This window comes from Cyprinus carpio, unplaced genomic scaffold (assembly GCF_018340385.1).
Source record: "Cyprinus carpio isolate SPL01 unplaced genomic scaffold, ASM1834038v1 S000006541, whole genome shotgun sequence".
In the NCBI taxonomy this organism is placed as follows: Eukaryota; Metazoa; Chordata; class Actinopteri; order Cypriniformes; family Cyprinidae; genus Cyprinus; species Cyprinus carpio.
Window position 1 is genome coordinate 43,261 of NW_024879206.1, and position 26,353 is coordinate 69,613.

The window sequence follows — 26,353 nt, forward strand, 5'->3', positions numbered from 1 at the left end:
CATTTAAGGATACTGTTGAGTATTACAAAAAATTAAAAAGAGGGCTTGAATACATTGTTAATTTATTTACATTGCTGGCTAAATTTTATAAGCAAAGATGTTTATGTTGAATTATTGTTGAATTACAACATTATACATTATCCCTTACAAATAATCAGTCAGTAACTCATCAGTCTGTCAGACTATACTTTCTATTCCATTGAAACTAAAGAACGCTAGCCTGGGTGCCAGCCTGGGTGCCAGCCCAAACCCCGCCCACAACATTTTTTGGACGGCCTAGAATATGAGTATGACGAAGTCAGGCTAAAAGAACACCCAGACTGATTAAGACCTTCCCCCTTATTTGATTGCATAACTTGTGCGTGTCCAGGCAGCAGTAGCTCCTCCTCCACATGCTTGTTCAGAGTGTTGCTCACTGCAGTCATGAGTCCCAGAGGAAGCGCCGGTCTTTTCCTGTTAGTTCTGCTGAACCTGACCCTGAACCCACAGTGTGTGTCGGGAGGTAAGGTCATCGTCTGGCCTTCTGAATTCAGCCACTGGCTCAATGTAAAAGTCATCCTGAATGAACTGATCGCAAGAGGACACAATATCACAGTGGTGACCCACACAGCTACACCGTCTGTCAACACCACCCCATCCGTGGGCTACAATGTGGAGATTCTACAGGTGCCTCACACAAAGCAGGACATCCTGGAGAATATGGAGAGGATGCTGAAATACTGGACTCATGATCTACCCAATGACAACTTCATCAAGGCTTCAATGAAGATCAAGGAGATGATTGACATAGGCACAGAACAGAATCAGGCCGTGTGCAATGAACTCTTTGCCAGAAAAGACCTGCTGGAGAAGTGGAGAAAAGAGAAGTTTGACGTCTTACTTGCAGACCCCCTTTTCATGTGCGGGGAGCTGCTGGCACAGAAGCTAAACCTACCATTAATCCTCAGTCTCAGGTTTACCTTTGGTAACACTGTTGAGAGACTCTGCGGCCAACTGCCGGCACCGCCATCCTACGTCCCTGCAGTCGTCTCTGAGAATACAGATGAAATGGATTTCTTGCAGAGACTGAAAAACTTCCTCTTTTATGGCTCACAGGATGTTCTGTTTTATCTAGTGACTAAATCAAAGTGGGATCACTTTTATACGCAAGTCATGGGTAAGTACATTTACAATTCATTGCAATGAAAAAGGCCTTGTTCTGTATTAGATGCAGTAGATCATGAATGCATTTTTTATATATGTAAATCTGGTATACATAAATACATAAATTAGTTGTTGCACGTCTTTTTACTCAAGTGAGCACTGTTTTATATCTTCTATGGTGAGCACTTTTAGGCCTAAATTTAACATTGGTGTATTTGAATTGGATATACACTTTCCATCAGTTTGAAGCAAACGGTAATTCAACATAAACTTAATACACATATTTGTGAGAGGAATGTAACGGGTAAGATTTCTGTAATAGTACTAATAAACAAAATGCATTTCAAAAACACACACACTCAAAAAAAACGGTTTATATATATTTATCATCAGTAAATCCGATTTGTTTTAATCTCAAACATTTGAAATAACTGAATATTGCTTTTTCCACAGCTAGCCATATTGTAACCATGTTCATATTTTTTAACTTAATAATAATGTAATTGTTTGCACAATGAACAGACTAATGCCAATTCTACGCAAACTGAATAAATCCATTTTGATATGTAATATGTATATAATAACTGATGTATTAAAAAGGATTAGTAAATAAACTCTGCCCTTTTGTCAGAAATTCAGTTCAGAAGTTCAGAAATCTTATCTGTGTCTCACCTGTTACATTTATGTATTACTGACAAATATGCATGATATTAAACTTATTACTTTATGTCATAACTGCAGTCCAAATGGATGGAAAATTGGTATGCAGTTCAAAGTGAATTTACATATATTTACACATACCTTACTGACACATGAAAGGCTGTTGAACATTTTCACCTTTCTGGCTTAAATCAAATTAACTTTTATGATCACATGCCCTTATTGAAGTGCGCTGATGAAGAAAAACACACTTCTGATCCTTGCACTTCAACAACATGCATTACCTACAAAGTCATGTCAGCAAACCCATGCGTGTTCTCAGTGTTCTCTGATTGGTTAAAACAGCTCAGGCCATTCCTTGGACTCTTTTATTGATTTTCAGAAATATTCACATAGTTATAAAGAATATAAACCTGCCATAAATAAAACAATGTTTAAACATTTATATGATGATGTGTTTTGAACATAAAAACACAAGCAAGATAATACAAAGGGTTTATGACTGTCTTAAACAATGAACAAGCAAATTCTGGGTCACCAGTAAAACTGGCAACTCTGGCTAGAACTTTCAACGTTATTTTAGGTTCTACAAACATAATTACCGCCAGATTCTATTTGGGAATATGTTGTTTTTATTTCTACAGTTCTGACCATTAAACAAACTGAAAAACACGAGCTAGAAGGTCCTGGATAGGTCACTGGAGGTTATAACACGACAAGATTCAAGATTCATGACTTAAATGACTTTTTGTGTGTTTGTGTGTTTGTTTGTTTTGACACATAGGTGGCATTGTACCAATATACTTCCACTTGAATTTTACTTTTTTTTTTATTTCCCATTGTTACTTATGGTTATTTTGGTTTTTAATTTAATAATCCATGTGAAAAAGAATTACACTTTAACATACAAAGAGTGCTTTATATGGAAATAACATACTTAAAAAGAATATAATTAAGTGTGAAATGAATGTAATGTTTTTCGGACACTTAAACTGCATCTTAATTGCGATTAAATGAAAATGTATTGTAGTTTTAATTTATATGAAATGCAGTTAACTGAAAATTAGAGTTCTTAGGACTTAAGTAGGCTACATCCTTATGTGTAATTTCATAATTCTGTTGTCTTTGAAATATTGTCTTAAAGTATAGCCTACTGCCAAATGTACTAATAAGCCTTTAGCCTATATTAAACTAAAATATACTTTAATGTTATTGGTAGGCCTATTGAACTAGTAGGCTATGTCATGAATTTAGATACAGGCCTATTTGTAATTACGAAGTTGCAATTTAGTACCTAAATATATACATTTTAAATATAATATTGAAAACACATTTAAATCAGTATCAAGTAGGCCAACTTTACATTTGTGCTGTTAGTCAACACATCAGAATAAGTGAAGCATGACAAACGTTTATTAAAACATAATGACATGACTCTCTTTATACACTTAAATGGTCATGTATTTAATTAATATGACTATATTATGTGCACGTACGGTTTTATAAATATATATATATATATATATATATATATATATATACACACATACGTTCAAAATTTTAAGTGCATTCCAAGTGCACATTCTACAATTAAGCGCACTTCTTTTTCACAAGTGATTGTAGTGTGTCGGTTTATGGGTCTATAATTGGAGATACATTTGGCATTGCAGAAAGTTAAGAAAAAAACTTTTCACTAACAGATTTTTTTTCAGTATCTTTTTGAAAACATAGTTAATTTTAATAATCCAGTTACTTCCTTTTTTTACTTTTAATGAAAAAAACAGATGTCTTTATGGTATTGTTTGTCAACTCTGTTACAGACAAATTAGTCAACGTGTAGAAATAACAATAAATAATAACAGGAAAAATCCTTCTTGTTTCATTAGACAAACAGTCCTTACATTCCATCACTTGAAACTGAGATAATATTTCACCTATGCATACCTTAAAAAATAAATAAATAAAAAATAAACCTATTTCTTCACAGAACCATCCACTTGGAGCAAATATTTTTCATCTGAAAATGTTTTATATACAATATCCAGTTAAAAAAAAAGAAATGATGTTGAAATATTATAAAGGTGCAAAAATAAATCAATAATGTTTTTTTTTTAGATTTTAAACAACAAATGTATTTATTTATTTATTGTGAGTGTGAAAATAGTTCATAAACAGAGTTGAGTTGACCCTTTAAGTAACAGAATTGTAAAGTAACAGAATTGACAGAATTGTCCGATGGACTGTCAATTCTGTTACCGCATTGTCACCATTGTTACTCTACCTTGGTAACAGAGTTTGACTGTAACAAAATTTACCATTTTCTTTATTTTTTGCCAAAAACTCCACTGGCTAGCATAAATGCTAAGAGCACATGGCACTACTGAAATCATGATTAAAAGACTTTTAAATAACACAAAGTGTGATCAATGAAAAAAAAACATTTTCCTTTTGATATTGTTGTAACATATTTGACAATTTATAAAATAACTCTTGGTGTAAGAAAGTTTTAGATTAAAATATTTCCTTATTTAAAGCACATAGACTTGTCAGTGCTTTAGATCTTAACAGTGAGGGAAAGTGACAATTTCCTGTTTCTTACATAGTTGTGGAAAATAATTCCACCAATTTTTAAAAGCAAAGTATGGTACGGTACCAGAGTTGACGCAAGCTTTACGGACACATTTTTATAAGAAAAAAATTTATTTTTTAAAAAGAAATAATGTTGTAGAATTAGGTAAATGACTCTTTAGGGCTTTTATAAATGAATGAAATATTACCAAAAGAAAAGTACAATAAAATATTTTGATTACACAATGATACATGATGGAAAAAATGCACTGACTAATTCGGACAATAAGAAATCATGATTTTCAGCTATTTAAGACATATATATTGTTATGGACTGTCACATCTTGTAATTCATAACAATGAGTAACACAGTGAGTAACAGTGAATGAACAGCGCTCTCTTCCACCCTCAGTACCCATGGCTGAAGTGCCCTTGAGCAAGGCACTGAACCCCCAGTTGCTCCCCGGGTGCTGGATATAGTGTTCACTTCTCACTGCTGTGTGTGTGCACTTGGATGGGTTAAATGCAGAGCACCAATTCCGAGTATGGGTTACCATACTTGGCAAATGTCACTAATACTGGGACTAATTTCACAGTTTTAAAATATTTAAAAATATAAGCATATGAAAAAAGCGGAAAAAATAATGACCTCGGAGACCAAATGTACCCGCAATTATAGAATCACTCTTGCATTAATAACGTGCATATGTTTCCGGACTCTTTGCTCGTTGATGTGACGTAACTCCAAAGTCCTGCTCTGCCACCACCTTTCACACAGAAACATTCTTTCCTGAAATGGCACACCCAGATCCTTGGTATCTTAATCCAAACCCAAGGCGAAACCGCTCATATCAGACAGTCTGTTTGCCTGCTGCGTCTTCACGAGTGCTTCTAAAATGCAATGTTTGGAAAAGTCATTTGCACTTTTTGTAATCTTCCTTTTCGGTGACTTGAGCTTTACGCACGGTGGACATGTGCTCGTGCTGCCGGGAGAATACAGCCACTGGTACAACATGCACAACATTGTGGACGAACTGTTGAACCGCAATCACAGCGTGACGGTTCTGGTGAACACAGCCTCGCCAACAGTAAACTTCACACAGCAGGAGAGGTTTCAGTATCTGGTGTTTGACGTGCCTCTGAAGGCGCACGAGGTGCACAGTCTGAGCGAACAGCTTCTTAATATCTGGATGCAGTACCCCAGACCAAATAAGGTCCAAATCGGTCTCCAGATAATCGATCTGCTGGGGAAAATACGCGAAATGCACCGGATTATGTGTGACTGCATGCTGCGTAACGAAACGCTTATCAGTCGCTTGACGGCTTTAAAGTTTGATGTGCTCTTATATGATCCCATGATCATATGCAGTGACTTGCTGGCGGAGATTCTGGACCTGCCTGTCGTGCTTTCCCTACGCATTTCTCTGGGGTTTTCAATGGAGAGGATGTGTGGACAGATGCCCTCACCGCCCTCTTATGTACCGGTTCCTCCGACGGAGATGACAGATCACATGAGCTTCATGGAAAGAGTGAAAAATATGATTGTGTATGTTGTTTATTCATTTGCGTTTCGGATGGCCTCGATGAGTTTGGATAATTACTACAGTGAAGTATTAGGTAAGATCCTTGTGGATGTAAAGGGTTCGCAAATGTTGCTTTTCTCTCATGTACATCTGTAAATTGCGGACAAATTGATTGAGTTCTAGTTTAGCTATAAAGTTCAAGTCGGTAAAGTCTGCTGCAGGCTTTCATCCATTGCTGTTAACTGTGGTAGTGAATGATCAGCCAACAACTTACAACAGCACTGTATTCTTATAGAAACTGTGGTAAAGTTTAATGTTTGATATTCGTTATATATTCAGTTTCAGACCTTGCTGCACATCTCAACTTTTGAGCCCAAATCAACTTAAATATACACAAACACATGTCCTTTGCGCACACACATGTACGTGCCTGCATGTATGTATTTAGCCCTGTAAACCAAATAAACATCATAACTTATAATAGTCAAAATGTTCTTGACTTTCCGCTGAGCTTAAGGATTAAACTTCTGACCTCTGCATTGATTTGAGTCTCCTCAAAATGATCTTGATGCTCAACAAATAGTGAATCAGCAACTTTGTTACTCTAAACAGTTTTGGAGTTTAATGGATTTTAATTTTCTATATTATCTCCAAAACTTGTGCTATATAAGGAATGAAATTCTGAGTCATTTGCACTTGGTAAGAGACCTTTAGGTCAATCTTTCATTTAAGTTATTTGTATACCTAAGTTGGTTTAGGCTTAAAAAAATGCGCAGAGAGTTTAAAGGGTATGAAACCAAACATCCAACGCATTTCAAATGATAAACTAATTTTACTGCTGTGCTGTACTATCATCGTGCACGCATCCTCAGCTTTGAGCCTCAGCATAAGGAGCAGTGTGACAGTGCTAACACCAAATCTGCCATTTTGTCGGACAAACAAACCAAACGAGTAAAGCCGGTGGACTTGAACCTAAAAAATGGTGTATTTTGACGTCTTTCCGCTGTTGAAACAAGATTCCTTCTGATGTTCATTCATGTTTATTTCGTGCTATAACTAGTAAAGAGGAAGAGGTGATCGGTTCACATCTCACTTGAACTGAGGTGCTAGTACAGCGATCTGTCACAACACATTAAAGAGCCACAGAACGGTATTTATTTGAATTGCTTAAAAAAAAATGACAACATTTGAAAGCTGAGACTTTGTTTTATACCTAAAGTAAGCTGCTTTGTCTTGTCTGTCGGCGTGTTGTCAGTGTCCTCTTTGCTCCACACTGTATTTTTCACCGCATGAGAACATGGTTTGTCACACAAAACAACAATAGCTAATCGGACATAGCAACAGCAAATAAGGTCAATTGCTCTATTCCAAGATTCAATTACTTATGAAAGGATATAATGCATTGCATGGTTTATTATGAATATTTTATAATCCATTATTCATAAATGATAAGTAAAATGTTACCCTTTCGCTCTTCTGACGATTGTAAAAGGCAAGGTATGTGATTTGGTTCAAAAACATTATTTGTTATACTGGTTGAAAGTCTCTTCACATCCTGATAGCAATCACTAAGGCTGTCCTACCTCCCTGTCAATGAATGTATTTGCATACCTCTGCTCACAGTTCACACAGACATAATACGTCATCATCGCATTCCGTTACGCTATTGCAGACCAAGTGAGAATGGAAGGCTTATTATGCGCTTTGTATGCTAATGTTTTCTCACCAGTGAATGAGACGAGAAAATCTGACAGTGCTGCATTCAACCCTCCACCATTGTCGTCTCTCATCATGTCGCTGGTTAGCCTCTGCTCTGCCTGTGTGTGTTCATGTGTTTTGGAGGAGGTGTGGCTTTGGAGAGTGATTTGCAGGGAGGGTTTGATCTTAAGCTTTCAAATCTAGCTTGCTATTGCTAGCCTCTCTGAAATCGCCAGGGGGGCAGGGTTTCATATTTTATTGAAGCATCCTGGGCGCCGCCATTGGCTAGCAGACCCCCACCTGCTGTTAGCATTCCATTGACTCCCATTCATTTTGGCGTCACTTTGACAGCGAATAACTTTACATCTGAGGGGTCTAAAGAAACACGAAAATGTATAAAAGGCCTCATTACCTTGTATCTTACGTTATGGTCCTGTAGAAACAGTTTTTGTAAAAATAGGCTAACGATTGCATCATAACCTGCGACTCTCAGTCGCACAGTAGAGAAATTACCGTATGGACAGGAGAAGAAGCTCACAGGCAATCTTTTACTGTCCATGAGGCTATCGGGGGGGACGTGGAGGCATGAAGTCAAGGGAGAAGCCCATAGAGAGTCCATAAAAGCAACGTGACAAAATTATTCAACAACGTCTGCAAGATTTGGTGGGTGATTCAGATTTCTCTTGGCACAGCGATTAGAAGACTTACAATTGTCAGACAGGTCGCTCATGTGACATTTACTTCATCAAGCTGAGTTTGAGTCTGCGCAGTATGCTCGACCCCCAGGAAGTGCGTGCTTCTAATTGACTTCACGTGTCTCCGTTGAATCCAATGGGGTCGCTGTGTCCATTTCTTTTACTGTCTATGGAAATCGCCTACCCCCCATTTAAGTTTTAATCAACCTCTAAGCATTGATCCATTCTGTCACAGTTTCAAATGAACACTTTCAATTTGTGTCTGCATATAAACTTATATCTCTTAGAGTGCACCTGGGATTTGCACCAAAATCATTAGACAGTACTAAATAAGTTATTAAAAGCTTAATATAACATACTATTAACATGTAACACATCAATTAATTTAAATTCTGTCATCATCTACTCACCCTCATGTCGTTCCAGATGTTTATTACTTTTTCTCCTGTAGAATATAAAAGAGATTTGAAGAAATGTTTCAATGGTATTTTTTTTTTCTTTTTTTTTGGGGGGGGGGGGTCATTTGATAACCAAAATTGCTTACAACATTCCTACAATTATCTACTTTTCGAAAGAAAGAAGGATATGCAGATGTAGAAAAATATAGGAGTGCGTAAATGACAGTAGAATTTTCAGTCCATTTTGCAATCATTTATCCCTTTAAGCAAGTTTAAGTTTGCTGACAGAGCCCTGACACTCATATATTGTCTTTGAGTGAGTGCACTCTCTAACAGTATAATCTGGCCAACAAAAGGACTCAACAGAGCTTCAGTGGGCACTTTCCCTCAAGGTCCACTGTCCTGCAGAGTTTAGCTCCAACCCTAATCAAACACACCTGCCTGTGGCTTTCTAGTGATCCTGAAGACCTTGATGAGCTTGTTCAGGTGAGTTTGCTTAGGGTTGGAGCTAAACTCTACAGGAAATTGGAACTTGAGGGCCCTAGTTGAGAACATGACTCTCTTTATACACTTAAATGGTCTTTTGTTTCATTAATAGGACTGTATTACATGCATGTACAGTTTTTTTTTTTTTTTTTAAATATACATTTAAGATTTTAAGTGCATTCCAAGAGCACATTCAATAGTCTACAATTAAGCGCACTTCTTTTTCACAAGTGAGTGTGTCTGTTTGTATAAAAATAGTGCATATGTTTCCAGACTCTTTACTCGTTGATGTGACGTGAAGTGATGCAACTCCAAAGCCTTGCTATGCCACCGGTCGCCATGATTTTACCAAGTAAGATATGTTCCTGGATCAACATCTTTTGATGATCCTGGATAACATTATTGTCCAAAAATATAGACTTAACCCAATCCCTACCCCTAAACCTAACCCTACCCATATTTTCCTAAAATCAGTGGGAAATGATAGCTGATTGGCAAGGGTGTAGAAAAAGCTAACCATGATTGTAAGCCTAAAACGGATATTTCCTGAAAAGTTATATCTCAATTCTGATTGGTTGATTGGAATGTTGTTCCAGGATCAACAAGGATGTTGATTCAGGAACATGTTGTACAGTACTTGGTGAAATCACGCTCGCCCTCTGCCACCACCTTTCACACAGAAACATTCTGTCCTGCAATGGTACACCCAGATCCTTGGTATCTTAATCCAAACCCAAGGAGAAACCGCTCATATCAGACAGTCTGTTTGCCTGCTGCGTCTTCACGAGTGCAATGTTTGGGAAAGTCATTTGCACTTTTTGTAATCTTCTTTTTCGGTGACTTGAGCTTTACGCACGGTGGACATGTGCTCGTGCTGCCGGGAGAATACAGCCACTGGTACAACATGCACAACATTGTGGACGAACTGTTGAACCGCAATCACAGCGTGACGGTTCTGGTGAACTCAGCCTCGCCAACAGTAAACTTCACACAGCAGGAGAGGTTTCAGTATCTGGTGTTTGACGTGCCTCTGAAGGCGCACGAGGTGCACAGTCTGAGTGAACAGCTTCTTAATATCTGGATGCAGTACCCCAGACCAAATAAGGTCCAAATCGTTCTCCAGATCATGGATCTGATGGGTAAAGTGAGTGAAATGCACCGGATTATGTGTGACTGCATGCTGCGTAACGAAACGCTTATCAGTCGCTTGACGGCTTTAAAGTTTGATGTGCTCTTATATGATCCCATGATCATATGCAGTGACTTGCTGGCAGAGATTCTGGACCTGCCTGTCGTGCTTTCCCTACGCTTTTCTCAGGGCTTTTCAATGGAGAGGATGTGTGGACAGATGCCCTCACCGCCCTCTTATGTACCGGTTCCTCCGACAGAGATGACAGATCACATGAGCTTCATGGAAAGAGTGAAAAATATGATTGTGTATGTTGTTTATTCATTTGCGTTTCGGGTGGCCTCGATGAGTTTGGATAATTACTACAGTGAAGTATTAGGTAAGATCCTTGATGAAAAAAATTCTCAAAAAATGTCGCTTTTCTCTCATGTACATCTGTAAACTGCGGACAAATCGATTGAGTTCTAGTTTAGCTATAAAGTTCAAGTCGGTAAAGTCTGCTGCAGGCTTTCATCCATTGCTCACAGACTGAGTGACTTGAAATTATTTACCATGTTAACTGTGGTAGTGAATGATCAGCAAACTACTTTAAAGTTGCAACAGCACTGTATTTTTATATAAATTGTGGTAAATTTTAATGTTTAATATTCGTTATATATTCAGTTTCAGACCTCAATGCACATTTCAAAGTTTGAGCCCAAAGCAACTTAGATATACACAAACAAATATCCCTTGCGCACAAACATATACGTGTGTGTGTGTGTGTGTGTGTGTGTGTGTGTGTGTGTGTGTGTGTGTGTGTGTGTGTGTGTGTGTGTGTGTGTGTGTGTGCATGCAAGTATGTATTTAGCACTGTAAACCAGTTAAAAATTGTAACTTATAATAGTCAAACTGTCCCGAAAAATAAAGCACAAAACTTGCCGCTGTGCTTTAGGATTAATCTTCTGACCTCTACATTGTTTGAGTCTCCCCGAAATGATCTTGATGCCCCCAAAATAGTAAATCGGCATCTTTGTTAGTCTAAACAGTTTTGGAGTTCAATGGATTTTAATTTTCTATATTATCTAGGAAGGGCATCCGCCATAAAGCATGTGCCAAATCAGTTGTGCGGATCACTCCGCTGTGGCAACCCGTGATAAAATGGGAGCAAGTTGAATGAAGAGAGAGAAAATGTTCTATATTATCTCCAAAACTTGTGCTTTATAAGGAATGATATTCCGAGTCATTTGCACTCGGTAAGAGACCTTTAGGTCAATCTTTCATTTAAGTTATGTATACCTAAATTGGTTTAGGCTTAAAATATGCTTAGACAGTTTAATGGGAATGAAACCAAACATTCAACGCATGTCAAACAATAAACAAATTTTACTGGTTTTTTTTTTTGTCTAAAAAAAAGCATAATATTAATACTTTATATAAATAGAAATCTTCATATCAAAAATACCACTGTTATTGTTTTTTACTATTATTATTTGAAAGGGGGCTAAAAGGATTATTGTAAGGGTTCTGTCACTTCAGTCTCGCTTATTGTTACTTAGGAGAAGGTATAATGGGTCTGCCGCCTTGGCAAAGGTGGCAGAACCTTCTGCAGCCCCCTGGCTTTGTTCAGAACTGCTGCAGCTTCCCCTGAGGCACCTGTGACCACTACCATACTCCCTTAGGAGTGCATTGCAGCTTCCACAGCAACAGCTTTGTTTCTATGTGCCATGTGTTCTCCTGTCTAACCCCACCCCTCTAGGTATCTCATTATTGGTTCATTTGCCCCCCTGCTTGTCCTGTGCCAGATTTGTTGTCCAATATACTGGGCTGTGTTCCACTTCACTTTTAGACACACACTCGCAAACTTCCCTAAGCACTTTCCCTCGTGGGAAATCCCCACTGCCATTTTTCACTTCGTGAAGTGGACAAGGGACATTTATATGGACAGATCCTCGACTCCTCAATTTTAACCGAGGTAGTGAGTCTACTTCATATGTACACTACGGGCCGCTCCATAGACTACAGTGCATGATAATGATGTCATTGCAGATCGCGATTAATTTATCCCCACCCCAAACAACTCTATAATATATAAAAACAAGCATACATATAGAATGCTGCATCCAACAAATTCTTAATTAAAAAAATAATAAATAATAAATAAATTCATCATTGCAGATTCCAAGTGATCAAGGGCTTAGGATGTTCCAGTTCAGCCCATTGCAAAGTTTCAGCTTGTACTGGGCACTCATGCAATGTAATCAATGACGTACAACCGACTAAACAGGATAGAGGGTTAGCGAGTAAAGGGCATAAAAAATGAATTGGAACACAGCCCCGGTGTCCTGTTGGTTCCTGTTGTGTCGCACCCTTGTGCTCCCAGACTTGTCCTGCCCTGCCCTGTCAGCGTATTTGTTACTTTTGGGTAGTTTTTATTCTGTGTTTTGTTTTTTTCTCAAACTTAAATAGAGAGCCCATTGCACTCTGTGACTGAATCCTTATAATGCCCTATCCAAACCTGATAGTTGGACTGTTATAACTGCTGCTTGCAGCTATATTTATCATTTCCATTATGTAATTAATTATTATTTAGACGTACAATGTGACAGAGCTTGTTTTGGATAATGGTGATCTTTAACCACTTGCTGAAGAGAGTGTTTCTCCCACCAATTAAAAAGGGGTCTCTATGGCAGTGATTTTAAAATATGTATTATATACGTAAAGTAAAATTATATACATAAAAATATATAAAGTAAGCAGCTCTGTTTTACCTAAATAAATAAATTACATTGTTTTATGTAAATAAGAGGTTGCAGTAACTTATTTCTGCTCATTTCCGTATTTTTAATTACAGCCATCATTTTGAGAGATAAAATGCAACACAGAAATCCATTTCATCTATAGCATGTCTGTTTTCCTATTTTTAAACAGGAGATTTGAATATCAAAAAATAAATAGGATATTATTAAATATGAATTTATTTGTAGTATTATTCCAAGCATGTGGCATTTTATTTACAGAAGACAATCATGTGAGTGGCCTTGTGAGCAGGGGTTCGTATGATCACAGAACTCACTTCTTCACTGTGAATAAATCATCATCCGAATCAATAGTTTTATCACTGGGGTGCAATATAATTTTTTTTACAGACATCCACATGAGAAACAATAACTGTCTGAATAAGGTTTTAGACTTCCATTTTCTAAAGAAAAAGTGTTGTTAATGGTAACATTTGCATGTCCCTCTACATAGTCAGAACAACAAAAGAAAAAAAATAAAGATATTAGAGTGTCCACTGCAAGCTTGAGTTGAATGAAAGTTTAAGTCAACAGTATTCATTATCTTTTGCCAAAATAGCTTTAATGATTGAGGACAAAGTGCAACTACCCTCTATAATGCAACACGAACTTTGCCCAAATCCTGTTGTGCACATAGCTTATACATTTAGATCCTCGTTTACCAGATCACACTGCACTTTCAGAAGCAGATATATTTTACTATGATTTCTGGGACTTTGTTCATGTTGGTTCTGCTGTGTGGAGTAGAAGCTGGTCATGCTGGCAAGGTTTTGGTGTTGCCAGGCGAGTACAGTCACTGGCACAACATGCATGCGATCATTGACGCGCTGATTGATCGCAACCACAGTGTGACGGTTCTGGTCAGTTCTTCATCACCTACTGTACCGCACACACGGAAGGAGCGGTTCGATTTCAATGTGTTTAAAGTTAACATGGAGAAAGAAGAGGCCAATGCTGTGTGGAGTGACTTCATTCACCTCTGGATGAATGACACAGCCACCAAATACGAGACCGTGTTCAACATCTGGCGAGTGATGTCAAACTTCATGCTGCTGGCTACTGACATATGCAAGGGCATGTTTCACAATGAGGATCTTTTACACACGCTTCTGGAATCTCATTATGATGTACTTTTTTCTGATCCAATGATGCCATGCACTGACTTGATGGCACAGAAGCTGAATATCCCGCACGTCCTGTCGCTACGCGCAACATTTGCGTATACTTTCGAGCGGCTTTGCGGTCAGATGCCTGCGCCACCGTCCTACGTCCCTGCAGCCGCTTTGCAAGATCACCTCACAGATCATATGAGCTTCACAGAGAGAGTTGAAAACATGCTCCTCTACATCATAAATACATCTATATTTCGATTGAACATGAAGTTCACTTATGACTGGCTTTACACTGAAATATCGGGTAATTTTTGTTTGTTTGTTTTTGGCCAACTTTTATGCATGTGCTTTAATTGTATGGAAGGGTTTGTCTCTTTGGCACACAAAACTGATGGTTAAATCCATTCGTCAATGAATATACGATATACAATATGTGGAAGACAGCAGTTAATGATTTAAATGTTGTGCAATAGTGACAATATGCTTTAATAACATGATCTTGCTGCTTTCATAATTCAAAAAAGTTTATTTATTAGTTTATTTGAATAGGGACAGTACAAAAAACATGATTTTACATCACTTGCTGCCATTTATTGACACGAAAAATAATTCAGCCTGTAAGATAGCTTAAGTACAGTAAAAATGTAAGCTACAGTTTTTTTAATAAATAATAATATTTATTATTCTACAACAGTTAGTATTGGCCCTTGATTTGATTGGTTGAGCAGCTGTCTAACATGTCTACACTGGTCGCAACCAGCATGACACATGAAAAGTCAATTCAGTCAGGACCACTCAGTTTGATTAAGGTTATTGTAGAGGTCCTGAACATTATTTTAGCGGCAGGCTTTGGTGAGAAGGGTTAAAATTCTGAAATGTCCGCAAGCAAACCACATTTAGGTTTGAAACCCCTGAAGCTTATAAGATTAAGCAACGATTAGCTGATAGATGATTACCGTGGACAAGACACTAAGTCAGGGGTGGCGAACTCCGGTCCTGGTGAGCCACAGCCCTGAAGAGTTCAGCTTCAACCCTTATTAAAACTCACCTGCCTGTATAGCTTTCTAATAACTCTTCAGTCCTTTATTAGCTTATTCAGGTGTGTTTGATTAGGGTTGAAGCAAAACTCTGCAAGGCTGCGGATCTCCAGGACCGATGTTCGCCACCCCTGCACTAAGTAATCATGCCTGTATAAGGAGGAGCTGGGGATGGAGGAGGGTAAGTGCATATCTGTGCAGATTAAAGCCCAAAGTATACTTCACTTTTCATGCGTATGTGAGGGACAGCATACAGTGCGTGTGACGCAAATTGCGTCATAAGAATAGTATACGCATATTGTGCATGCACCACTCGATTTTTGTAACCGTGAGTACTTTGTATGCGAAGGGTCACATATGTGCATTGAATTATTTTTGCAGTAATCAGATGTTCCACAGGTGGCAACACTATCCCTGGCCGTTTTTTCACAGTAGAAAATTAAACTAAAGAAACAGAACAACAACAGCAAAGAAGCGAGACTGCAACAACAGACGGCTGCATTGACAAGCGCTTGTGAGCGAGAGGGTATGAGACAGCTCAGCTTTGGTTTGGTTTAAAAGAGTTTAAAAATATTTGTTATCGGCCATAACTTATGTGGAAAAATAGAGCAGACACTGGACAAGGATGAAGCTTTCAAGGGCGTATGTGTCGACCGCCCGCTTTCGCGCACAACAAATAGAGTATACTTTGAAAGGCTACATGTTCGACTGTACGCATACACTAGCGTATACATACATAAACAGAGTATACTTGGGACTTAAGGCAAGTGTGAGTACGGGTGAACTTATATACCTTATTTAACTGTAGTGGGAGGAGTTACAATCAGCTGATGCTGGCTGTCAGGCTGTGTCTGCCTGAACTATGCTTGAGCTCCATTCTTCACTTAAACTACATTTCAGTCAGGATCACTCTTTGATTAAGATTATTGTAAAGGTCCTGTACATTATTTTGGTGGAAGGCTTTTCTCTGAAGGGTTCAGATTCTGAGCTGTCCACAAGCAAACCTTACTGAGGTTTGAAACCCACAACACAATGACGTAGTGTGCTAAATTCTAAGATCGATCAGGGAATGCAGCTCCCTGAATGGTTGAAAGAGGTGACATGCCCTGATATTGATATTTAATGGGAGTAGCTCCATATTCTGCCTCTGTCCCAGCAAAGATAGCATATTTCAATTATAAATACTCTTGTAAGTTGACTGGTGAGGGTATTAACAGAAAACTCATGTACACCAGACAAAATTTTGAAAAGAGTCCATGAGATGGCAGAATGATGCTCAATTTATTATCCCTCCAAAATGGTATAACGGTTAGCTTACTTGAAGATAGGCAATCAGTGTCTCCTTAACTGCAGGCTATTGGCAATAACCAAAAGCCTAAACAACTAGTATGTTAATAATACACAAATCTTTGATCAGCAGCTTAGCCAAACAACGAGAATGTTCCAATGATAAACATAACTTAGCTTAGCTTATGTAGACACATTCAGATGAATGAAGTGAAGTATTTCCAGATGTGATGAAGATGCTTGATCTTACTGATGTCACAGTCCTTCATGTAGGGAGGACTGATCGCGACTGAATTGTTCTGAAGTCACCTCTAATCAAGCCGCTTATACTGGTCGATGTGGTGAATTGTGTGTTCAGGATCATGAAACTGAATCTGTAGTGAAATTCGGTGGGAAACAGATCCTTTAATCTGTTTGCAAAGCTTTCCTGTGTGAGTGTTTGTGATGAAATAGAAGGCTAACTTAAGCGAGTATCTGTGTGACAATTAAAATTTTGAAGCTGTTAAGCAAGTGTCTGGGGCCGAACTAGAAGCGAAAGTCTGTGCAACAGACTGAGAGCTGACTAAGCGTGTCTGTGCGACAGAGTATAGTGACTGAAAGCTGAGTTAATGCATCTAGCCGACAGAACTGAAGCTGACTAATGTTTGTCTGTGAGACAGACTAGCGAGTTTCTGTACGACAGAACTGAAGGCTTATTTAATGCATTTTCTGTTCAGCGAAACTGAAAGCTAATTTGACGTGTGACAGAACTGAAGCTGACTAACCACATGTCTGTGCAACAGACTAAGGCAAGTGTATGGATGAACTTATATATGTTATTTAATTGTAGTGGGAGAAGTAACAATCAGCTGAGCATCAGCTGATGCTGGCTTTCACACTGTGGTCTGCCTGAACTACACTTGAGCTCCATTCATCTCTCAAACTACATTAGAACCCATTATACTAGTGGTTCTGACTATACTGAATGTGGTGTGGACACCCCATTCAATTTCTGATGTTCTGATGTACATGAAATACAAATAGATTTGGAAAAATGGGTTTTGTCCAGTGTAAACAGCCTCTAACTTTTGAGGGTTTTATACCGTTTATATCATTCTACTACTTTGTGTTTGCACGTTATATACATTAAGGGGCTTTCAGCGCATCTTACTATATTAATATGCCAGTAGATTGCCACATTTAATGTCTTTATTGATGAGACATTGAATATTTCGCTCAACCAATTAATTCAAAAATATGATTCATTTAGGAGCACTACCGCTGTGTTGTGTGTAGACACACAATGGTTAATTCTGCTGAAAATGCAAGTAAATCTCCTGTTCAGCCCAAAACATCCCCAGCGTGGTTTTGTGCAAGTCTTGAGTCATAGGGCCATGTTTTAACGATCTAAGTGCATGGTATAGAGTGCATGGCACAAACGCACTCAGGGCATCTCCGAATCCACTTCTGCTTGTTTAAACGTGGGAAAAACGGTCGGCGCGCCGGGCGCATGGCCCAAAAGAGTTGTACCTATTCTCTTAATGAGTCATGGGTGTGTTTTGTGCAATAAACCAATCAGAGTCTCATCTCCCATTCCCTTTAGCTTGCGCCATGGTGGATTCGCTATTTACATGGCGGAATTTGCAAGAGAAAAGGCTGAACGCTTCTTCAGAGAGGAAAGGTTCTGCTCATGGACGATGCGAGCAGACCATCTACGGGGCACAATAATAATATTTTACATTGTAATCCTTTAATTTTTAATATTTGTCATGTTTGTGCACTGCTGCACATCCCTGTGTGTGTAAATAAGCAGAGTGTACGCGCGTTGTTCACACGCCTATACGCGCATATTACTTAAACAATTAATTAACAGAATTAACAAAAAAATTAAAAATATTGTGCCATTGACTTTAGACCAGGTTTCATTTGGTCAAAGGCACAGTCTATAGGGCCTTTCGCACTGCTTTAGTTCCAGAACTAAATGTACAGTACTAAAGTACTGGGACGATTTTGTGTGAACTATTTCCCAGTACCATTTAAAGTGTTGCATTCGCACTGACAGTGTGTACTAGTAAGTGACGTAAGCCAGTCGACAGCAATGTCATTTGTGCGCAGCATTCAACAACGAAAACAAAGAAGAACAACGTTAACAACAGGAGGATGGAGGACGCTGTGATCGGAGCTGTGTTTTTTGTTGCATCTCACGGGTTTCACAATAATGGACATAGAATGTCGCCGTATACGTAAAGCGATTGAAAGAACAGAAAGGAGGACTAAGAATCTCCAACGACAACTGGTAGTGCTACATTTTCTATAAGTGCCTGCACTTCAGCGTCCGTTGACACAGTGTTACAGTATGTTACACAGCATTTTAAATAATGGCGGGTGAGGGCGTTTTCGAACCCATCTGGCCAATCAGTGTATACTTACATCATGGGCAGTACCAGTTGAGCTGGTTAGACCCCTCTCCGGAGTAGGACCTAATTTGGTTCTCTAAAAAGGCAGTCCGGTACTAAAGTCGCACCCAGTTCCAGCTGTTCTCGCGGCCCGAAAGGTCCTTATTTCAGTTGCCTCAAAATAGCAGTGCGCCAACAATGCACCTGAACACACCTTGTTTTCAGACCAGCATGCCCGTGGGTGCACAAATAGGCACAAATGCATTTGCTATTTATACAGCGTGGTGCAGGATGTGAAAATGGTAACTGTGTCTGGCTGAAACTAGCAAAAAAAAAACACTTGCGTTGCGCATGGCGCCGTATTGCACCACATGTAGGATATGGCCCATAATATTGTCATAATATTTGTTTTCAAAATGCAAAATACAGCTAAAAAACTCTCATTCACTTGGTACACATTTTCCATTGCTGAAGGCAGAATTTATTATTTCTTTTAAAATGGCAGCTGCAGATGGATTGAACCGGATGGCAAAATGCTATAAAAATTTTGCACATAATTAGGAGTCTAAAAACACCATTTAAAATTAGTTTCTGCTCATAAACTTGAACACAGATGGTCTAAAAACAAATCTTGTTTCTAATATTCATGGTCTGGTGCTGCATTCTCCTTGAGTGTTTCTGAGGTTTTCACCAAATTTGGCTCAGATTATCTTTAGACAATGCTGGCTAAAGGTTATTAAAAGCTTTTCTGTTCACTGTAGCACAGACAAGGAAGGCAAGCAGAGATTAAGATCTAATTGCAGCATTTAATAAATCAAAACAAGCCAAGAACAAGGAACCATGATACAAAGAACACAGAGAACAAGAACATGTAGATCCACATACGTTCAGCTGAAAAGTAACAAAGAAACACAAAGATATAAGTACAGACAGGATAACAATAAATACCTAGGGAGACAATTAAGGGTAACCAATCACAAATTAAACTACAAAAAGGACTACAAAAACAGCACAGACTATAGTAAACTAAGCAACATTTCCTAACACAAAACAAAAGCACAAGAACAGGTACTGCTTAACACTCACATGTAACACACCAGTGAATTTAAATGGGTTCACTCAAAATTTAAAATTCTGTCATCATTCGTTTGGTTGCAAATCTGTAGTTCCATTCCATTTCATATTCAACTATTCAACTATCCCTTTATTAAAAAAAAATGCTAAGTTTTATTTTACTAGATTTCTTTTTCATTGTAAGTGGCAAATATTAAAAGGTTCCTATATGATAACTATAAACTTATTACTAAACTGATTGGACTTGTTATCTGACCTGTTAATAGTACCATAGTTATTGTTCAGAATTGGACTTAAATTTTCTAAGGCAAATGGAAGGTTTATTAAATATATCCATTATAACAGTGATGTTCTCAGTAACATTTTCATATCCTTTTACATTCTCTGAGCTACAGCATGCAGTTATACAAAATGAAGCAATTGAAAGTTGCAAGCTTGAATTAAGTGAAAGTTTAAGTCAACAGTAACCATTATCTTTTAGGAAAATGGCTTTATGCATTCAGGACAAAGTGCACCTACTCTCTATAATGCAATGTGACTTTTGCCCAAATCCTGTTGTGCACATAGCCTATACACTTGGATCCTCGTTCCACAGATGGCACTGCACTTATCCAGAAGCAGATATATTTTACCATGATTTCTGGGACTTTATTCATGTTGGTTCTGCTGTGTGGAGTAGAAGCTGGTCATGCTGGCAAGGTTTTGGTGTTGCCAGGCGAGTACAGTCACTGGCACAACATGCGTGCGATCATTGACGCGCTGGTCGATCGCAACCACAGTGTGACGGTTCTGGTCAGTTCTTCATCACCTACTGTACAGCACACACGGAAGGAGCGGTTCGATTTCAACGTGTTTAAAGTCAACACGAAGAAAGAAGAGGCCAATGCTGTGTGGAGTGACTTCATTCACCTCTGGATGAATGACACAGCCACCAAATACGAGACGGTGCTCAACATCTGGCGAGTGATGTCAAACTTCATGCTGCTGTTTACTGACATATGCAAGGGCATGTTTCACAATGAGGATCTTTTACACACGCTTCGAGAATCTCATTATGATGTACTTTTTTCTGATCCAATGATGCCATGCACTGACTTGATGGTACAGAAGCTGAATATCCCGCACGTCCTGTCGCTGCGCGCAACATTTGCGTATACTTTCGAGCGGCTTTGCGGTCAGATGCCTGCGCCACCGTCCTACGTCCCTGCGGTCGCTTTGCAAGATCACCTCACAGATCATATGAGCTTCACAGAGAGAGTTGAAAATATGCTCCTCTACATAATGCATATGACTATATTCCGACTGAACATGAAGTTCACTTTTGATCCGCTTTACACTGAAATATGGGGTAATTATTTTGTTTTTGGCCACTTTTATGTTTTAATTGTTTAGTATCTTTCTAGATGCTGTTTACCTTTGCGGCATACAAAGTTGATGGTTTAAATCATTTTTCAGTGAATATAAGCTACTGAATGTTTGAAAGTATTTAGCAAACATATAGGCGTTAATAACATATAATCCTGCTACATTCATAATTCAAAAGTAATTCAGTCTGTAAGATATCTTAGTAAGTATTACAGTGAAAACAAAAGCAACATTTTTAACAAATAATATTTATTATTTTACAATAGTCCATCTATTTGATTGCATGAACGGTGTTCTAAGAGTGCTGATACTGTCCAGTGGCTCTTTTTTTTTATTGAAGCCAATTCCACCACTGAATTAAAAATAAAAAAGGTAAATCACACAATTCATACCACAATTCTGACTCTTTTTTTCACGAAATTGCGAGTTTACTTCTTGCAGTTCTGACTTTTCTCAGAATTGCAACATAAATTTGCAAGAAGAGACGTAAACTCACAATTGCGACAGAATTGTGAAATAAAAAGTTGCAAGTACCTTGTTTTTTGTTTTTTCAGTGGTGGAAACTGGCTTCTATGGTTTTTGCATCATTTGTTTCATTCTATTTCTTTGTGATTGTGCATTACAAGCATTAGTGAAGGGGGCTTTTAGCGACTCTTTCTATAGGTTACACAGATACACAAGAAGGTGGTGACAGTCTTTATGAGTGAGTCATTGAATTAGCCCTTCAACTGATTAGTTAAAAAATGGTTTATTCAGGACATTAGCACTTGGCATACTGTTAAAATTATGGGTATTTGCAAAAACGGGTATTGTAAAATGTCAGACTTGCTCTTTTCTACAAAATGAAAATGCATTGTTTGCTTAGATTTGGGGGTAGACCTCAAATAATCCCAACAACTGGGAAAAAAAATAAGCACGTATATGTTTGAACCTGCCTATTTTGTCGATTGGATTTGAAAAAAAAACTTTATTTACAGTTTTCTTGAGTGTTCAATAAGGCTGCTGTAAATGAAGCAAAAGAAAGCAAAATATCTGAATAGTTGACTAGGGGTAAATTAACATGTAGCATAACTTTTCCTTATGTCACAGGCAAACCCACAACAATGTGTGAGACCATGGGAAAAGCCGACATCTGGTTGATTAGAACTTACTGGGATTTCGAGTATCCACGTCCACTCCTGCCTAATTTTAAATTTGTTGGAGGACTACACTGCAAACCAGCCAAGCCTCTGTCAAAGGTAACGACTTTGCTTTGCCATCTATTTGGAAATATCTGCTCTTCTGAAATATTCTTGATGCATTTACTTTTTTTTTGCTTTAAGACATTGCATCAATCCTTGCTTGAATAGATCAAGTAACAACTTCATGCCCATGGATGTAGGGAGTGGGATCTCATTTAGCTCCTGTAGGAAAAACAGAAGCAAAGACACAGAGACTCTGCTGTATCTTCAGCAGGATTCTTTAATGAGAACATGCTGTGTGGCTCTGCAGTCATCGAGTCTGACTATGGCAGACATGCATTGTATTTTAAGCATTCAATGGGCAGTCCTTGTAAATATTCACACATAGTTTTACTCAGCAGGAAGAAAAGAGACTGGCGAACCCCCCTCACTGGAAACTATGTTCAATCTTATCATTAAACTGATGCTGATCGTGTTCATCATGTTCCCCTTGATTGCCCAATACAATATAGTTCACCTTAGTTTTTCATGTGATGTTATGTCAAAATGTAGAATCAGCAGATCTTAAGATTCTTAAATTTGCAATTCCACAATCTGTTGACTTTAAAAGATACTGTGGATTTACAGTGTCAGTCCCATTTTGTAAACTGCACGTGGCACACTTTGAAATGACATTTCTGATGGAAAATCAGTTAGTTTTAAGTCACTAGTAAAGCTGGATATAGGGAATAAACATGTCAGGGCAATAATTGAACTGAATTTTTACATTACTAACTTTCAGTTTTTGTGTGACTGAATGTGCTTATTGGTTTGTCTTTTAGGACCTGGAGGAGTTTGTGCAGAGCTCTGGAGATCATGGCATCGTCGTCTTCTCACTGGGTTCCATGATCGGCAACCTGACATTGGAAAGAGCAAACACTATTGCTTCTGCTCTTGGTCAAATCCCACAAAAGGTGTGTATCTTTCTTTTGATAGCAACAGAACAGCTGCCTTGGTTCTAGAAATATTTTTTCCAGTAATTTTGTCTGTAGGGATTTCAGTCCCAAAAACCAAAAGGTACAAGACTGTGTACTTAATGTCTTTAATGAGGCAATAAAGTTCTCACTGTGAATTATGGAAAGTTCAGCCAAAAATGAAAATTCTTTCATCAATTACTCATCGTCATGTTGTTTCAAATCCATAACACTTTCATTCAACTTCAAAACACAAATGAAGATGTTTAATGAAACCTGAGATTTCTGACCCGCCATTCAAAATCCAATCAAAAAAGTTCCTAAAGACATCATAACAGTAATCCATATGAATCAAACCATTTAATCCAAGTCTTCTGAAGAGACACAATTGCTTTACATGATGAATAGATTTAATTTAGGTATTTATTCACATATAAAAATCGATCAGTGCACATACAGTACACTTCAAATATGGGCAACGGCAGTGAAAAAAAACCTTGCTGATTCTTGCGCATTAATCAAGCACATCTGAGCTGCTCTGTTTAACATAATTGATCTGCTCTGTGTATGTTTATATGTGAATTGAAGCCTAAATTAATCTGCTCATCATACAAAGCAATGATGTACTCTCTTAATTACCTCAGAGTTCTTTAGGTGTGTCTTAAAAAGGTTAAAAAAAAATCTTATGTAGGAAAAATAAATACAAAACCAAATTTTTCAATAAACTTGCTGCTTTAGTGTTCTTATGCTCAGTGACCTAAATCAGCTGTTAATAAGGTGTATATGTATATGTGTATTTGCACAGGTTGTTTGGCGTTATAATGGGAAAACGCCAGAAACTCTCGCCCCCAATACAAAACTCTATGACTGGATTCCACAGAATGATTTGCTTGGTAAGGAAAGTGTTGTCATGTGTGCTCATTATACATAAAGGACATTCATTGATGTCAGATAGATTCAGACTTTATTTTATCTGATAGGTCATCCAAAAACAAAGGCCTTCATAACCCACGGTGGGACGAATGGACTGTATGAGGCTATTTATCATGGTGTCCCAATGGTGGGCTTGCCACTGTTTGCTGACCAGCCTGATAATTTAATGCACATGAAAACCAAAGGAGCTGCTGTTTTTCTTGATGTCAACTCAATGCAGTCCAAAGACCTGGTGGATGCTCTCAAGACTGTCATAAATAATCCATCGTGAGTTAGTCCTTTATAAATTTGAAATTACCTTTGAAATAATCTATTACTAAAGGCCATTTCCAGTTTCTGTTTGTTTGTTTGTTTGTTTATTTTACTTAAAAGGCTAGAGACAGGTTGTAAATGTTTGTAGTTTCTACAAAAACTAGCACTAAAATGATAATTTCAGATCAAGGAAAATAATACATACAGAAGAGTACATACAAATGTACACAGAACAACATTCTTGTTCAAAGCATGGCTTGTCACATTCTATATTTAGAAATGTTTGTGCTTTTGTAGAGCTTGTCTTGTGTTAAGCAGCACTTCCATTTCTTCTCTAATAAGGTACAAGGAGAGCATCATGAGATTGTCCAGAATCCACCATGATCAGCCGATGAAGCCTCTGGACCGGGCAGTTTACTGGATCGAATTTGTGATGCGGCATAAAGGAGCTAAACATCTACGAGTTCAGGCACATGATCTGAGCTGGTATCAGTACCACTGCCTGGATGTAGTGGCCTTCTTGCTCTCAATCATTGCACTGATCACATTCCTCTTCATTAAAACCTGCTGTTGCCTTTTCCGTAAATGTTTCAGAAACACTCGTCCTGATGACAAAGCACAAAAGAGTAAAAAAGAGTGAATGTAAAGTAGTTTACCATAGAAGCATTGCCATCATTTGACTGTGGTATGTGTATTGTCGTGTGTGTATGATGGCCAGTGTGCATTTTGTGTACATTCCTAACTTTGTTCTTAATGAAATACATGTGAATGTTCAAGTAAAATAAATTAAAAGTGCCTCAGGTTAAAAATAGTGCAGGAAACTCTTTTCTCTCTGCCCTGTCTTTTTTTTTACTACTATTGAACTATTACAAAAATGAGGGTGACATCCATCCATTCCCGTGTAAAAAGCGTGACAGGTGAGTGCTATACAGGTGTGTAGTAAAAGCCCATGGTTAAGAGTGACAGAAAACATTCTACGTTATTTGCTGAATAAAATCCAACAATTGTTTCATACTAATTGATGGGTTCTGATCCCGAAAGTAGTACTTTTGTTCTATAGCATGTCAGTTTTTCTCACAAAATATGCTGCATTTCAGAGCAGTTTTGCTTCCGACAGCTGTTTGTAAAGAATAACATGAGATTTAAAAAAAGTGACGTGACATTCAGCCAAGTATGGTGACCCATACTCAGAATTCGTGCTCTGCATTTAACCCATCCAAAGTGCACACACACAGAGCAGTGAACACACACACACACTGTGAACACACACCCGGAGCAGTGGGCAGCCATTTTATGCTGCGGCGCCCGGGGAGCAGTTGGGGGTTCGATGCCTTGCTCAAGGGCACCTCAGTCATGGTATTGAAGGTGGAGAGAGAACTGTACATGCACTCCCCCCACCCACAATTCCAACTTTAATTAGAGACTCGAACTCACAACCCTTCGATTGGGAGTCCGACTCTCTAACCATTACGCCACGACTTGATTCAGAAACACCTTATTTAAAGTTTAATTGCACCTACAAGTTGCATTTAATATCCGTCAGTTGGGAGCAGTTGATCTAAAAGTTGAGTGTGTTTTCACTAAAATAATTTACCAAAGAAAAAAAAAGAAAAGAAAAATCAAACAAGGTGAAGTGCTTTTCATTTCTAACGTATTTGAGTTTGTATATTATATAAAACCCTTTTGTCGATTTTCACAGGTGAGTTT

The 26,353-nt window shown here is 38.2% G+C and overlaps 1 protein-coding gene across 4 annotated transcripts; it reads left to right on the plus strand.

Annotated features, from left to right (window-relative positions):
- The first annotated feature begins 420 nt into the window (after window positions 1-420).
- Window positions 421-25,455, plus strand: LOC109080736 (UDP-glucuronosyltransferase 2C1-like). 4 transcript variants are annotated; one of them, XM_042754559.1, is made up of 7 exons: window positions 13,692-14,493; window positions 20,678-21,310; window positions 22,417-22,565; window positions 23,330-23,461; window positions 24,267-24,354; window positions 24,442-24,661; window positions 24,989-25,455. In XM_042754559.1, the coding sequence occupies exons 1-7, from the start codon at window positions 13,779-13,781 to the stop codon at window positions 25,284-25,286; spliced, it is 2,235 nt and encodes a 744-aa protein (XP_042610493.1). In that variant the 5' UTR covers window positions 13,692-13,778; the 3' UTR covers window positions 25,287-25,455. The 4 variants fall into 4 exon arrangements, with proteins under 4 accessions (XP_042610489.1, XP_042610490.1, XP_042610493.1 ...); XM_042754555.1 differs by lacking the exons at window positions 13,692-14,493; window positions 20,678-21,310 and adding an exon at window positions 421-1,156; XM_042754556.1 differs by lacking the exons at window positions 13,692-14,493; window positions 20,678-21,310 and adding an exon at window positions 5,148-5,988.
- Window positions 25,456-26,353: the final 898 nt, after the last annotated feature.